The sequence below is a fragment of the Solea solea genome, chromosome 1, assembly GCF_958295425.1.
Source record: "Solea solea chromosome 1, fSolSol10.1, whole genome shotgun sequence".
NCBI lineage: Eukaryota > Metazoa > Chordata > Actinopteri > Pleuronectiformes > Soleidae > Solea > Solea solea.
In genome coordinates, this window is record NC_081134.1 from 31,072,044 (window position 1) to 31,087,868 (window position 15,825).

Genomic DNA, 15,825 nt, shown 5'->3' on the forward strand with positions numbered 1-15,825 from the left:
GCTTATTTTGTCTGTTCATGATTGCTTTTTAATAGTTATGTGCAGCGTCTTGTGCAGCAGCATACAAATAAACAAACTGATATATGTTTTTATTAGATCTGTATTGCAGTTCCTATGGAAACATGTCGTTATATTATCTATGTTGCATGCAGGACAGGAAAAGTCCACCCATGAAAACCTGTACACTGTTATCGTCAGTATATAATCCATGAAAACCCTCTTCATGAAAGTATCTATTTTTTCCAGGTGGCTTTTCCATGATGACCAGATCAGCTTGACCACCTCTCTTATAGTTTTGGTTGCCATGGTGACAGGAGGCTCAGGTGTTGTGGTTAGGATGACGTTGCCCATTAAAGCCACAGAAGATGAAAGTGGGAGAAAAACTAAACCGAAATGGAGCCTGAGGCAAAGTGCAGGGACCTAGCTTCTCTTTTCTAGGTGTTGTCTTGTGTGAATCTCAGCTAAAAGCAATTTTTTAAAATTGAGATTGAGGTTTGGATTTGATCACAACAGGAAGTCCAAATCAGCACATTTACATTAAATTATTCTTAGTCCAATTAAAACTAGACTTTAAAAATACACGTAAACCTGTTAAGTCTGACTGAAATTGTACCAAAGTTGGACTAATACACCCAGATAATGCAATAGCAATCTGTGTGTGTGCTGCAGTTGCCAATCCAAATGACAGAAGACGCCAGTACACAGAAGAAAAAGACAACAGCAACAGAAACATGGCTATATTTAGGCGGGTACATATTTTGGAGACCGGTTTTATGCTCTGTCAGCTAAGTACTCTGCTATTTTTAGGTTATTGGATGGTAAGAATACCATAACTCTACCATAATGAGCTGAAAATAAGCAGTTTTCCCCTTAACGTGCATTCAATAAATGGATTTCTTGTAATTAAAAAATATGATTTTTATATATATATAGAGTATATATAGAGTGAAATATAGATTTCACTCTATATTCCAACTAGCTATTACTGGAGTGGTCTGGGAAACTTTCCTAATATTGGCAAAACATTTTGTCCAATCAGGATCCAAAACTCCACAAAGAGGCGTTCCTTCGAAGGAAGTTAGCTAAAACTTGGCCGTTTCTCAATATGCATATACTTCTCTGTACTTGCGTTCGCCAGTTTTATCACGTATGCATCGGGTGGTGACTTCAGCGTACTTGGGGAAAGTCCTGTATCCCAGAATGCATTTTGCTGGAACCTTACCAGCAGAGAGAACACACAAAAACCTGAAATAAAATTTTTTTCTGTGTCCTGGAATGCAGTTTTAAGATCCTTTGAGGCGAGAAATTAGTCATTTGGAATTCAAAAATGTGGTTTGTTATCAGCACTCGGTGGCGGTAATGAAGCTTAAGCGATTGGCGCCACCTGCAATTCAAACAGCAGAACAAGTTAAAATGCTACTGTTCCAATTGCAATGATCGTACTTGTGTACTCCCGTACTTGGCGGGTATGTACTGCAGTCGTATGCAAGTACATCCTTGCATACTTGGGTATTGAGAAACAGTCCCTGTCACTGTTGCACTGGTTAAAAAAAGGAGTTGATGGCAGAATAATGGAGAATTGCTTCATCATGGCAGCAGTATCATGGGGCATGATGTGAATCACCCGACAATTCTGACCCTGAATGGAGCTCCAGGTCTCACTTAGAGCTCTCATTAACCTGCGGACTGTGTTCGGATGACAAACAGAGCTGCTCTGGCTGGTTCTGTGATCAGCAGCAGGTGAACCAAGCCTATTTTGACACACAAAGTAACTTCACCTCATCCTTTGAGCTTGAGCCAACAGTGGTAGCGAACCCTTGCCAGTCACTCTCTCTTCACAGTTTGTGATTTAAAAAAACCGATCGAAAAACTGCGATTTAAATATAATGTAAATCCCACTCCGCTTGACCTGGCGTGTGCTTTTGTTTACTGACAAGCTTCCCAACTGCCAATTTAACTCATTTGCATGGTAAGAACAGATCACAATGCAGGCACAATTGAGATAATGAACTGTGAACTGTGCTTTTTGACGGGATTTCCTGCCACACACACGGCACTTGCAAAGCAAAGCAATGGTTCCACAAAGCAGTTTGGCAACACATGAATCATTCAAAGCCTCCATCAGGTATCATTCTGTACCACACCATGGGCTCCTAAATGCAATATTGGCAGTTGTTAATCAACAGTGTTAAATGTTCTTAGGGTGGATTGTTCCTTTAACCTTACTCCAGTGTTCGGTTTTCCTAAAGCAAAGTTATTTCAGATAGTTTTCCAACCTTATTACCTAAAAATCTTGCAATATTGTACACATGGAGCGTCTTTACTCATGCGTCGGGATACACAATCCCCCACATAATCCACACCATTCAGAGTGTTTTAAAATTTAGCTGTGAGTAACCTGTCTCTATTTTGGTGCTTTGAGTGGAAATGTCATGATAATTTGTGGTTTTTGTGCTCACATACAGTCGCCTGCGTGAACCCAGCTGAGTCTGCCAAATATTTAATTTTGCTCTTGCGGATGCATCTGGCAAGGAACACCGTTTTTGGCCAACTTCAGAATCTCCTAAAAAAAAAAAGGGAACCACTTGCAAACTCCTGGCACACTAGAGGTGGCCCTAACATGACGATGACGACCAAGAAACGACGTCTAGCAGCTGTTGTATACATGGCTGCCGTCAAAAAGAGCAGCTGTCTTTCGATTCAGCTGTTGCTTCCATTTTATGTAACTTGTGATTGGTGATGACTCCTGAAAGTGGGAGATAAAATGAAAAATGGTGGATAATGAGTGTTTCCCGTTTCGCCCAGTTTTGATTTTTACATCTAACGCAAGTTATGTGACCCTGAAGGTTGTGTAACCCGGACGGGACCTGTGACAGGGGAGGAGCAAATCAACAAAAATCTTACATTTTTATGCTTTTATGCAGTAAAATTAAAATAAAGTTTGACGACACTACACTGTGTCATGGTGAAGTTATTTAATATATATTTTTTAAATATAATTTCTTGGGTGTTGCACTTTGTCGGCGGTCCCTGGTCTCTGATGACTGCACGTAGAGATAAATGTAGTTTCTCTAGCTCTTTTGGATGTTGTAGCTTGTTGTCAACGTTGCTATGATTCAAAATAGGTCTTGCATGTGTTTCAAGAATATTGCATTTGAATGTTATTGATCGCGGAAGTTTGAATTTGTGAATAGCTTTCTAACTTTACTTAACTCGCAACTTTCGGGTCTAGTAACTTCAATGAATGAACAAATGATACACGGATTGACAACACCCTTTCCAGACTCATATGAGATTGAGATGCTTTAGCCAGGCTACATTGGACAAGATAAAACACATTGGTACATACATTAGCCGGCCAACACTGAAATAAGGGAAGGTTTAAGGGAACACTGGAGAAAGGTTAAATGGGTCCTTGTTGAGTGTGCATGCTCCAGGTCCAGCCCAGCAGTAATACATATTTCAACCAATACCATCATAAATAAATGTCTCTAAAACAAAAACAAAACAATGCTAATCTGCAGTAACACTCACTGTACAGAAAATATCATCATATATACATCAAGTATAAGGCTGGAGAGGACGCGACAAGACACTGTGCAGTCTGTAGAAACATGGCACGACAAACCGGGGGGTGAAAATGGCAGCTCGCGGAGACACGTCAGGTTCAACTCTTCTTTCAATCCCTTTAATCCATGTAGAGTAAGGTAAAGAGTGTAAAAAGCAAACACTTAATGCTTAAGAGTCGTTGTGAACTGCCCTCTTGTCAGCTCGTGACCCGAGGCGTCCACACATAGAAAGCCGCCGTATTGCACTCGAACGTCTCGGCCCGCTGAAAGTCATCAGTATAAGAATCAACTCGTCCTCACATTCAGTCACTGACGCAAGAAAGACCTCGGCTGACCGTAAACCATGGCAATGGGTGTCTCTCTGTGTTTTACGTGTCAGACATGGGTCTCGATGTAGGAGTGCGTGTGAGAGAGCGAGGGGGTCAGTGGCGGGCCCGGCTCGGACTCGGCGGCGGAGTTCTGAGGCTCCTGCGAGAACAGCTCCTGATAGGCTTGCTTCCACTCCTGGAACTCAGCCGACGACAGCTGGGGATTGGCCAACAGCCTGTCAATCAGCGCTAGCTCCCCCTCCCTGTCCTATGGGGATGCAGAAACACAGGAGGGGCAGGAGGAGGCGGGGAGGGTTGGCAGGGGGAGGGGGGAGGTTTGGCAGGGGGAGGGGGTGTTGTCACTTTTTATGTTAATTAATTGATTAATTTGTTTTCTTAACTACTAACAGAGACACAAGAAAAGCACAAGACACACACGGTGAGGGCGATACACCGAGTTTAGTGAGATTTTACATCAGAGAGTCACAGACACAAAAATCTTGATTATTTGTTCAATTTTTCTCAAGTTAACGGCAAACATAAGTGAATAATTCATCTGTGAGTGTTTTAATACTAAAGGTAAAGTACACTTTCACCAAAACTGACAAACTTTAATTTTACAATTTACAACTTAAATGAAATTATTTCTTCCTAATCAAATCATAAGATTTTGCATTAAATTGACCTGAATTCAACTGGCATATCTAAATGTTTATTATCATTTGTAGATGCCGAAATGCTGCAATAAAACACTGTATAATCTGGGATACTGTTTTAGCTCTTGTAAATGCACTCCTAATGTCTCAATTTGTTCTGGTTTATGGCTTTAATACGTCTTTTTTTAAATCATTACCATGTGATTAGATTTTATCTTGACTACAAGAGAATGAAATGTTGATTTCACATCTGAAACAATGGTATATATTATTTTATATATAATAAAGTCAGCTAATTATTGTCACACTCAGCATTTCCGGTTAAAACGTGTTATAATATTGTCAATAATGTATTAATCTATTTCTTAAAGCAGATTAATATTTAATTCCTTGTGTCAATGTCACATATTTGTCAACAACATAGTTATTGGATCAATTGTCTGCGACGGAGAAACTGCAGATTTGGAGACACTTCTCCACTTGTTATTTTCAACTGCAGCCCATTGTTTTTGTTCAGATTTGATGCATGAAAAAGAATACGCAGGTGGGTTTCTTGTTTCCACAGCAACCAGTGGAGATAAATCACCTGTTTGCATAAATAAAGCCATATTTTCTGTAAAAAAAAAAAAAAAAAGCAATGAACCTTTAAACAAGTCACCCAGACATATTTTTATGTTTTTGGCTTTAAATTTCTAGAATATTTTATCCTTTTTCCATGCATATTGTTAAAACCCTAATCCTATCATATTATAGTGATTACATGTAAAATAATTACATCAAATCAAGCATAAAGTAGATGTCTTGTATGACCTGTGTAATCATCCGTTTCTGATGAAGTATGAAGTATTTTTAATGACAATAATGGCAATTTAAGGGTTAAAACTTTTTTTAAATGAATTAATGTTTGATGATGATGATAATGTATAATATCTGATAAAAAATAATTTATACAATTTTTATCGCTTCATTTTGGTGTTCTAGGTGTGTTAACACGAGTATTTTATGAAATTAATAACGCATATGAACAAATGTACATATGCGCATCATGACGAAAACTTGACAATTTATGTATGGCAAGGACTGATGCTGGTTTAAAACCATAAAAATAATAATAATAATAATTTTAAAAATATATACAATTTTTATACCTTCATTTTTATGAACACATTTTGATAATCTAGGTGTGTTAATGTAACTTTCTTGAAGGGTTGTCTAAGTGTTAAAAGAAGGTTCTATGACATGGGTGACTTTGTTGTCTGCAGTATGGCCTCACGATGTGATTTAATCAAAAATTTCATTGAAACTCGGTGTATTCCTCGGTGTAAGAAACGCCAGACAAGGAACAAACACTGAAGCTCCTCCACCAAACTTGTACCAACAGAGACGAGGAAACCAAAGCCACAGATCGTTCCAGAAAGAGAGACGACAAAGAACACACCGACTACCACCTCGCGCCCTGCGCCCTCGACAGAAACCTTCCCCGTCCACGTCCACAGAGGAAGAGGAGAAGGCGACAACAGATACAAACTCCAGAGAGCGACGAGAGAGAAACGACAGCCACAGCCTGAGAACATACTGTAACCACACAGCTCGTACAGCACAAAGCCACAGATGGCTGCGTGACAAAGCTCCATAGAAAAACGACTCACAACAACAAAAACCAAGGAGACAGACCAAAGACAGATGACACCACTACGACAAACAAAACAGAGACATTCTCCAGCATCTGCGCGTGTGTGTGCATACAGTACATGATGTTCAGATTATGAACAGTGACTCACACCAAGCTCCATAAAGTGAGGATGCGTCATTCAAGGTGAGCCCTCGTACACAGTGAAATGAAGGCGTGAAGGTTCATGAACACGAGTATATATATGACACGACACACTCAGGAATATGTGAAAGGTTCAGTGTCAGACATTAGTATCGGCTGCATTTGTACTTGAGTGTTGCAAATGAGTGACTTTTAGGGGCCCATTTTAAAGGAAATAAAGGTACAGTAGGCAGGAGGTTTTTGGCATTATTGTTCAATTATTACAGAATATTCTGTAAAAGAGAGAGGGTGATAATTATGCACCAAAGGACAGAGTCGAGCAGACAGTCAGACAATCAATAGAAATTAAAGAGCTGTCAACGTTGGCAGAGAATTTTAGAGATGTAAAAGTTTCAGCTAAGGCCTCAGTGACGTGACAACATGGACGCCAACGTCTGTAAAACTCAGAGAAAATGGAGAGTCATCTAGAGAAAATGTTAGTATTTTAATAAACTCAACAATGGACTTTTTTTTCAAGCAAGCAGCTTTAAGGCGGATACAGTGCTGCAGTGTTAGTACATGCTGTGCTGTACCATGAAGGTAAAGGTAAACCTGTGCTCTCTCAGCCTACAGTGTTTGAGTCATAAAAGAGATGCCCCAGGTCGTTTCGCTTTGCACAGACAAAATGTTACATTCAAGGTATTTGTGTTTGGACACAAAGACGGATAATTAAAAAGCCACAACTCGCAAATGGTTGCAAGTCAACCCTCCAACAAAAGCCCAATAGGCGAGGATTGGTGAATGAAATCGACTTTCACTTTCTCGTTTCTCAGGGTTGAACAAGAAAAATGTATAAAACCTTGTAGGAAATGGATGATGTACTCTCGCGCCATTGAAGACGTTGGCCTAGAAACGTGTAAACGTGTACTGCAATTTGAAATCTGTAACACCCATGATGACCACATGTCTGTCGTTAAATGTTTAAACAATATTAATAACACAATCGCTTCTCATAGTTTGGGGAAATTCTGCAAATTTTGTTTAGGGACCCGAAAAAATCTCCTGCGACCCACGTGTGGGTCCTGACCCAGTCTTTGAGAGCCTTTTTTGTTACGTTTGAGTGTCTGTTGTATGTTTTTGTGTGCATATTTATATACCTGTGGCATGTCATGTCTATATTAGGTATAAAGTGTCTTAATACTGTTTTTTGTGAGAATGACAGAGACCATGAGTCCATCTTCCGTGTACCCATCGTCCTTTGTGCTCTTTTCTGCTCTATCATCACGATAATTACCATTATAGCAGACAAGGTGGGTGAGAAATTCAGACTAATTAGTAAAAGTTCTGACATCATGTGTGTCCAACTGTTAGCTGTTAGTACACTGTCGGTTGAAGAAATCGTGCAGGAACGCAAGTAATACAAAATTGTGAGACGACCTAACCCTTACCGTCAGTTTCCAGCTCTTTACAGAGTATTTCAAAAACATTGTTTTCCACGGGCGATCAGGCCATCAAGACCCTACTTTTCTCTTTGGCCTTCACTTTAGGATAAAAATAACCAACCCGGACACTTCTATCTAGTTGTTACCATTTTACTATTGTATAATGTCACTATTTTTATGGATTTTGTGTTTAACATCTTTTATGTTGCTGTGCCTTTAAATCGGTAAAGCACTCTGGTCAACCATGGGGTGGACGTTCCGATCTATTCAGAGCGATATTACGACCACAACATCGCGATAAATATCGAGCCTTGATATGAGTGTAAACACGTCAGGCTTAAGAGTGTGTGAGTGAACCAACCTTTAGGGTGGAGGTCAGAATGCGGAGACGGTGCAGGCGGTCGTTGAGTTGAGGGTCGGCGGCCCGTCGGAGGAACGACTGCCTGAACTCCGTCTGACCTTTGGCCTCCGACGCGCGGCCCAAGGGGCACACGCCGCCCTGCTCGCAGGCGCGGAACAGGTCGCCGAGGGACGCTCCTTCACTGCCGCCTTCAACACGGTCAGACGCGTCATTCATACATTCATTCACATACAGTAAGTGTGAATTCTAAGGGTAATTCTTTGTTATATCGCAGAGTGACCACATGAGGACAGCAGCACACATGCCAACACTGAGGATAATGATTTTAGACACACAGAAAACAGCTAATGATGGTAAAATCTTGTTCTGTTTTTCCTGCCCCAGGGATGTCCTCTCTCCTCTCCTCTATCCTCACTTTATTTATTTATTTAATTATGTTGCGCTTGGCTGACTTGACACACATTTTTTTTAATCTATTTATAAACTTTTTTCTGCTTCGACTTAGACTTAATCACCCGATGGCATGAATTCATCATGTTTATAATTCCAGCCGGTCACTTCCTGTGCGCTGCCTCGGCTCACCGTGGCAACCAGTGCCCCCTTGTCTCATTAGCCTCATTAGCTCAGTGTATGACTGGAGTGGGTGAGTATGTGTGTGTCAGTCTACTTGATTGTGATGACGATTTAAATGTAAATGCGTGTGCTTGCCTGAGAGCGTTTTTCATATCTGGAACATGTACTGACGTCAACGTCTTCACCTTAAAATATCCTTCTCCTTTTTTTTCTCCATCTCAAGAGGCTGTCACTCAGGGAGAGACACTCACTGCTTTCACCTGACATCCCACACACCCACACACATACGTAACACAACAAAGGAATTATCTGTGTGTGTGTTTGTGTGTGTGTGCGCGCTTTCTGCTCTTGTACGTGCTCAAGTTTTTTTTCCTCCGTGATTCTGAGTGAACTCACCGTTGCGTGTTTGGTGCTCCTCTTTTGCAGGGGGTGTGAGGAGTGTGTGGAGGTTGCTGTCTCTTGGCAGCGTGAAGCTGCGGGGTTTCCCTCCCTGGGTTGCCATAGGAATCAGCCTCTGCATCGCCATAGGCAACGGGACATTCCTTTGTGCGGGGAGAGTGTACACGGCTCCGGCCATCATACTCCCACCGCCGGGACCAGGTTCAACAAAGACTGCGTCCTCTGGAACAATGGAGACATTATATTATTCAATATATTGTTTATTTTCTATGACTACAGAAGAAAATTAACATTACATGAACAGATATATTATGCCAATGAGTAATGACAATTAAAACCAAGAAATCTACCAATATCTATCAGTAACAACCACATGAAGCCCTCTATGTAAAAAAAAAAAAAATATATATATATATATATATATATATCTTGGAATATTAAAAATCCCGATAAACACCAGCTTATATTCATGAAGCTTCTGGGTCAAACAGGACATTACCTAACGGTCCAGTTTGTAAATAGTGCAGTCCGGCCTCAGTCAGCGGCGTCTCAATCAGGTCCTGCCAAGAACGTCTCTGAGAGGACGAAGAGCGGCCTGGGGACCCTGTCTCACTGCTGCCCCCAGCAGGACTGGAACGGTACTGCAGGAAACAATATGGTTTACTTACTACTTCTAGTACGACTGCTACTACAACTACAATCAATTATAATAATGTTTATCATAATAATAGCAATAACAAAATAATAACTGAAATATTCATTACACACCACCATTGTTGGAATAACAATAGCAAGCAAGCAAGGCTAAAACAACCCTAGGACACACTACATGCTAGCAGCTAGCAATGGAGCTAAAATGATGCTGGGACTAACTACATGCTAACAGTTAGCAAGAGAGTTAATATGACTATAGGACTAACTGCATGCTAACAGCTGGCAATGGTGCTAGAATGACCCGAGGACAAACTATGTGCTACAGCTAGGGATTGAGCTAAAATGACATTGGGAAAAAGTATATGCAAAACAGTTAGCAAAAGAACTACTCTGAGATAAAACTAACACAGGTAAAGGAGCAAAAATGACCATAAGACTAGTTGGACACACATTCATCAACATTTTGCCACATTTAGCTTCAGTGAATGTTAAAAAAAAGTGTAAAAAATAGTTCTAAATGTAAATGTTAAATATAAATGTATTGGGTGAAACTCAATATTTAGCAAATATGTAAATTCACACAGTTGGTAACTGGAAGCACCAGAATAAAAACCTGAGATGGTTTTGCTACATTTCATCAGACAAAGCAATGCTTACATAATTGTCTTATCACCATTGTAAAAAATGTATTTACCGGATTAAAAACTACTTTTAATTAACGGAAACCTTGTGACGCACCTCTATAGCATCACATCTGTACTGCACGTCGCTGCTGCTGCTGCCCCCTGGTTTCCTCCCACTGTGTGTGGTGCCTCCCCCGAGAGGACCTGGGTGGTACTGCGGCTCAGCGGACGCTGCGGGTGGCTCCCCGCACAGGAAGTCCTCCTGGGAAGAGCGAGAGCGAGACGTCTCCGTGGAAGACAGCCGAGTGGTCCGTCCTTCCAAGTAGGCACTCATCTGACAAACAGTGGGCACGTGATCAACTGATGACCTGTAATTGGTCTTAAAGGAGTGGACGAGTGTGTGTTTGAGGAAAAGACAAAACACCAAAGTAGGTTCTACAATGACCTCGAGTCCTGCTGTAATGACTGTTATTGTTTCACTTCCTCCTAAATTGAGAAAATGCCCCCTAAGAAAAGACACTAAATGTAGAACAGCCAGTTCTGGGGCCAATTTTAGCATCAATTACAGCAAATGTCGCCCTTACCACTCCCCGTGGACTTAATTGGCAATAATTTTAGCTGATAAAATGGACCATGACGAAGAAATTGAGCTAGATTTCTTCTGTCTGAGTACAGTACGTGCTTTATGCGAGCATCAGTGCTTGAAAGGGTCCAGTGCTGTCCAGTACACACATCCAGAACTTCTTAATTGTACTATTTTGAGTACCATCACTTTTTAGGTTATCTGTCACTATGTCTGTTTAGGTTATCTGAACACCTGTTGTTGCAAGAGTCCAGTGTTTGTTCTAGTGTCCAAAGTTTATTTTTTTTATTTCTTTGTTAAACAAGAGGGATATCTAATGTTTAATTCGATTGTACAGACTTCTCGCCACATTTTGTGTCCTGGAGGAGCAACAGGACACTACATAAAATGGGACTGTGAGATTGGAATTTAAATCATCGTTGGCTGTGATAGACCTTTTTTGTTCATTTTGGGCAGTAACATCTTCCCAACGAGTTTGGGAAATATGGTGGAACTAAATTTTGGCTGTTTTTTCACCTTAGGGGGGTGCCATAGAGCCCTTGAACAACGCACTGGTATCAAGCACTAGCATTCGTGCTCGGGCCCTAATAAAAACTAGCAAAACCGCTCTGAAAACAAATTAAAACTGAACTTAATGAAAATTAAATGCAAAATCCTGAACTATTAATAATAACCTTGGTCGTTACAAGTTCACTAACAGGGGAGCTCCACGCTAATAGGAGACATCCAATAATAACAATAATAAAAAAAAAGATTAAAAAGCACATTTAAGGTAATATAATTATAAAATACCTTAAAACATTTCTATTCTATTTTTATTATGTAAAAATAACAAGAAATAGAAGTCACTGATGTAGAAAAACAGTGTATGTAAACGTGTGTGTGTGAGTGTGTGACTCACCGATGGAGGCCGTGGGTAGGTATCGTATGGAGGTGGGGGGCTGTCCTGTTTGGGGCTGGAGGTGGTGTCATCCTCATGTTCGCTCTCACTCCAGTAATCTGGGAGAAAAAAAAACAACACATACATACACGACCACATCATTCACGTATCCTAAAATAATAAGGAGGCACAAAGTAAATGCACTGCAGTAATGACAGCACGGATACAGTGAGAGTACATATGTACAGTAGTATATATAGCATAGAATATATGCCTCACCCTGCTCCTGGCGCATCCTCTCGCGTTCAGCGTAGCCCACGGCGGCCATGTTGAGTCGACTCAGCCATCTAAGGGAGTTCAGATATTTACATTTGTGAAATTACTCTAATGAAAACTAATAAATAAATAGATACAATTGAGATATTCTGACTGAAACTGCATTATATTGACAGTCTACTGAGGCAAAATGCATTAATTTATTGAAATTATGATTATTTAATTCAATCAATTGACTTTTTTTTTTTTTTTTTAAATGACCATATATTGTACACTTCATATTAGAAAAGTACAATTAATTAATTAAGTCAACAGTATTTGAGTAGAAGTCCGATGTATTATTCTACTAGGGCTTGAAAATAACTAAAAATGACCACACTAAAATATACACTATGATACAACACAAGTGTTATAAACCAGATTTGTGAAGTTTTTCTCAACTACTCGATTACTAAAGTAATCGTCAACTATTTTGATAATCGATTAATCAGTTTGAAGCTTTTTTCATGATTGTTTCTGCTTCTTAAATGTGATTATATACATATATATGTATATATATATATGTACATATATATACATATATAGTATAGTTACACAAACTGGCCTCCTGTTTTACTATCGAATCATATTTATTTTTGCGGCTGCTCTGGGAAAATGGTAAACAAAAATGTGTCACACAGCTGGGAGTTTTTATCTCTCACCGTCCTTGTATAGCAAAAAAAAAAAACAAGCTTCACCTGTTCATGTCGTCCACTCCATCTGCTGCAAAGTAGAAACTCTTGACCTTGGGGTGACACGCTTTGAAAGCACTAGAGAAAAACATGGGGGGGTTATTTTTTTTATTTTTGCTGCTGGGAAAACATTCATACATGAGGTTTTTTTCTGGTACTTACTACTTCTTGCGGCATTCATTGGCCCGGTCGATCTTGAACTCTGGCAGACTGACAAATCCCTCCGCCTTCTCGTCCTGGACGGACGAAACAGTAATGAGGGGAAATTAATGGAAAAGCCAAAAAAATAAATAAAAAAGCTACAGGGAAATTAAGGGTGAAAGATGTTGATTCTGATTAGCATATAAATAAGGGGTAATTGTGGCTGTTTTTTCCTCGTGACATCTTTGTACTCACGACCTCCCTATTTTCTGTCAGGGTCCAAATTCAAACAAGGTCTCAGCTTTTCCACAAAAACATGATTTTCAGATCCTCAGAAAGCAACAACTTAAATTGGCCATCAGCAGAAGGATTGGCTTTTAAGGCAAAAATAAGAAGACAATTTTGCCAATTAAAATCTAATAAAAGAGCATAAAACATCTTTTTGCGTTTTTCCTGGAACAAGAAACGAAGCCTTTTGTAATGTGTTCTTTAATTTCTGGCATAAATAAACAAGAAAAGGAATAATAACGCCCCACTACTTTTCTATAGGTCTGGAAAGTGAAGCCAGTGCGGAAGTACCAGAAATGTGTATTATCTTAACTGGCCACTGGGGGGTCGACTCTCAGTGATAACACTTTCATGAGGAGTTTCAGATCTTCAATAAAACTATGGTCCCATTTAGTGTCAAACACTGGCTTGGGACCCACAGACGGGTCATGGGAGATTTTTTATGAGTCCCCAAACAGAATTTTGTCTGCAAACTTGAAGTTAAGATTTAGGTTTATATGTTTTCAAATGCTCTTGTCAACCACCTTGCTTTTTCCCCACAGCCCCATCTACTCATCCAGATATGGTTTAAAAAATACCCCAAGATATGACACTGGACAAACTGCTAACACGAGGTGTTCCGCTAAAATGTAGGCCAGCTGCTTAACTTTAACGTTCGCTTAGTTGTTGCCAAGGGGAAACTTGGGCCGTTTCTCAATACCCAAGTATGCAAGGGTGTACTTGGGTACTTATGTATGATACATGGCCTTCCCCAAGTACGCTCAAATCACCACCCGATGTATACTTGGTAAAAAGGGGCGAAGCGAGAACACTTCCGGGTATGAGAACTGTACTCGCTGCTCGCATACATGTGCATTGGAACAGTACTTGGACCGAGGCTGATGCCATTTTGCAAGTACATGAGTATATAAGCACAGAGAAGTATATTGAGAAAAGGCCTTGGACTTTTTTTAAAGGTAACATGATGGAAAGCATTGACATTAGCTTTTAGGAGTTGTTTCAGTAGTTCAGTAGTTCAGCCCTGAGGGATTCAATTTGAATTTCAGCATCTTAGGGGAATCGCTCTGAATTGCTCTGACCACAGCCTCCCCTAAACTTTATAATTCCTCAATAAATACTCTTGGTAACTTCTACTGTAAAGCCTTGAAGTGACATTGTCATCTTTTGACGCGTCACTTGATGTTGCGTGTGGCCATGACACTTGATTCTAAAGTGTAAATGACATACTTCAAGCCATCCACTGTTGATCTGACCACCAAAGGTGCACAGTAACGGCCCGCGAAACGAGACCTTCAGACTCACCTCCTCGTTGATGTACCAGTACAGGCAGTTGTCCTTCAGGACAAACCAGTACTTCTTCCACTTCTGCGAAAAGTAACCCTTCGCGTCCCTCTTCCTCCACAGCCAGCCCTCGCAGTCTCCCCTGCCGAGCGCCTTGCAGGACACACGCCTCCGACTCAGCGAGGCCAGACCTCGCCCTGCAACGACACAGAGCGGAGGTTATAAATCAGAAAAACACAGAGAGGAGAGCAGAGCATTAGAGCCACTCGTAACAGCTCAATTTAAGCCCTTCTGTCGTGGTGGGTGTAAATAAAAACACCCCTAATGTTCCAGTAAATCTTGGGCGAGAGTTGTGTGACAGAACTCCGCTGCACTGCAGCAAGAGCAAGGTAAGAATGAGATTTTTCCTCTGGGCACAAAAGCCCTGCATCATATTTTTTTTTCTTCCTCCTTGCTCATTAGAGATTACTGAGAATACTTGGCTCCCAGTTGAGGACCACAGAGAAACTTTATTTGTGCTGTATCAGAAAAAAAGGAAAAAAAAAAATCTGGCGACTTGAACGAGAGGAGGAGAGGAAATTCAATATTCCACTTACTTCTCTGGCTGTGGAAAGTGCAGCGTAGAGTAAAGAAAAATAACCTCCTTCCACAGTGTAAGACACAACGTTACAGCTCAAACATGCAAAAGAGTCTCTGCAGATAGTGCACCACAAACGGTGATAACTCAAATGTTTGTGCAGCAGCTCCCGCCCAGACTATAAACTGATACTATCACCAATTTGAGCTTATGGCTTCGGGGTGGGGGGGGCAAACAGGTAATATTTCATTACCTGTTTGAGAAAGTGTTTAAAGAGTCGATGAATCTTTGATGCCGCTGTAAAAACTTTGGTTTGCCCGCGGTAAACAAACGAGCTGTGTGCAGATGGAGCTAAAGCTTTCAGCGTTTCTCACGACGAGCAGATGGTGAAACGAGCGAAAGGCCACTGGAAGAAGAAACTAATCACATCCAACATGTTTTCGGTGAAGAGGCAAAGAAATTAGGTTGGAAAAGGGAAAAAAACATGGAGAGGAGAAGGGGAATAAGTTAAGAAGTAGGTCATTATTAGGGTTTTAAAAAATGGGACAACACAGAAATGTGTTTCGTCTCAGTAATAAGGCCCTGGAAATGCCAAGTCATGGCATTCACCAGACACTATCGGTGAAATGAGCATGATGTGTGATGATAATTTGGCTTCTCTGCACAACACGGGGGGAAGGGGGGGGAGGAGAGATGTTTTGTCCAAGACAACAAGATGATTTTTTTCCTG

General features: G+C 40.6%; 1 protein-coding gene across 1 annotated transcript in view; it reads right to left on the reverse strand.

Moving 5' to 3' along the window:
- Positions 1-7: 7 nt before the first annotated feature.
- The window catches only part of cnksr2a (connector enhancer of kinase suppressor of Ras 2a), a 58,299-nt gene continuing 42,481 nt past the window's right edge, over positions 8-15,825 (reverse strand). The window contains exons 15-24 of the mRNA XM_058629998.1: positions 14,540-14,715; positions 12,971-13,044; positions 12,815-12,886; positions 12,081-12,148; positions 11,823-11,920; positions 10,454-10,672; positions 9,561-9,702; positions 9,059-9,283; positions 8,090-8,277; positions 8-4,145 (exon numbers count right to left, since the gene is read on the reverse strand). Coding sequence (XP_058485981.1) covers positions 3,945-4,145; positions 8,090-8,277; positions 9,059-9,283; positions 9,561-9,702; positions 10,454-10,672; positions 11,823-11,920; positions 12,081-12,148; positions 12,815-12,886; positions 12,971-13,044; positions 14,540-14,715 — 1,463 coding nt within the window. The 3' untranslated portion in view covers positions 8-3,944. The remainder of the gene's footprint in view (positions 4,146-8,089; positions 8,278-9,058; positions 9,284-9,560; positions 9,703-10,453; positions 10,673-11,822; positions 11,921-12,080; positions 12,149-12,814; positions 12,887-12,970; positions 13,045-14,539; positions 14,716-15,825) is intronic.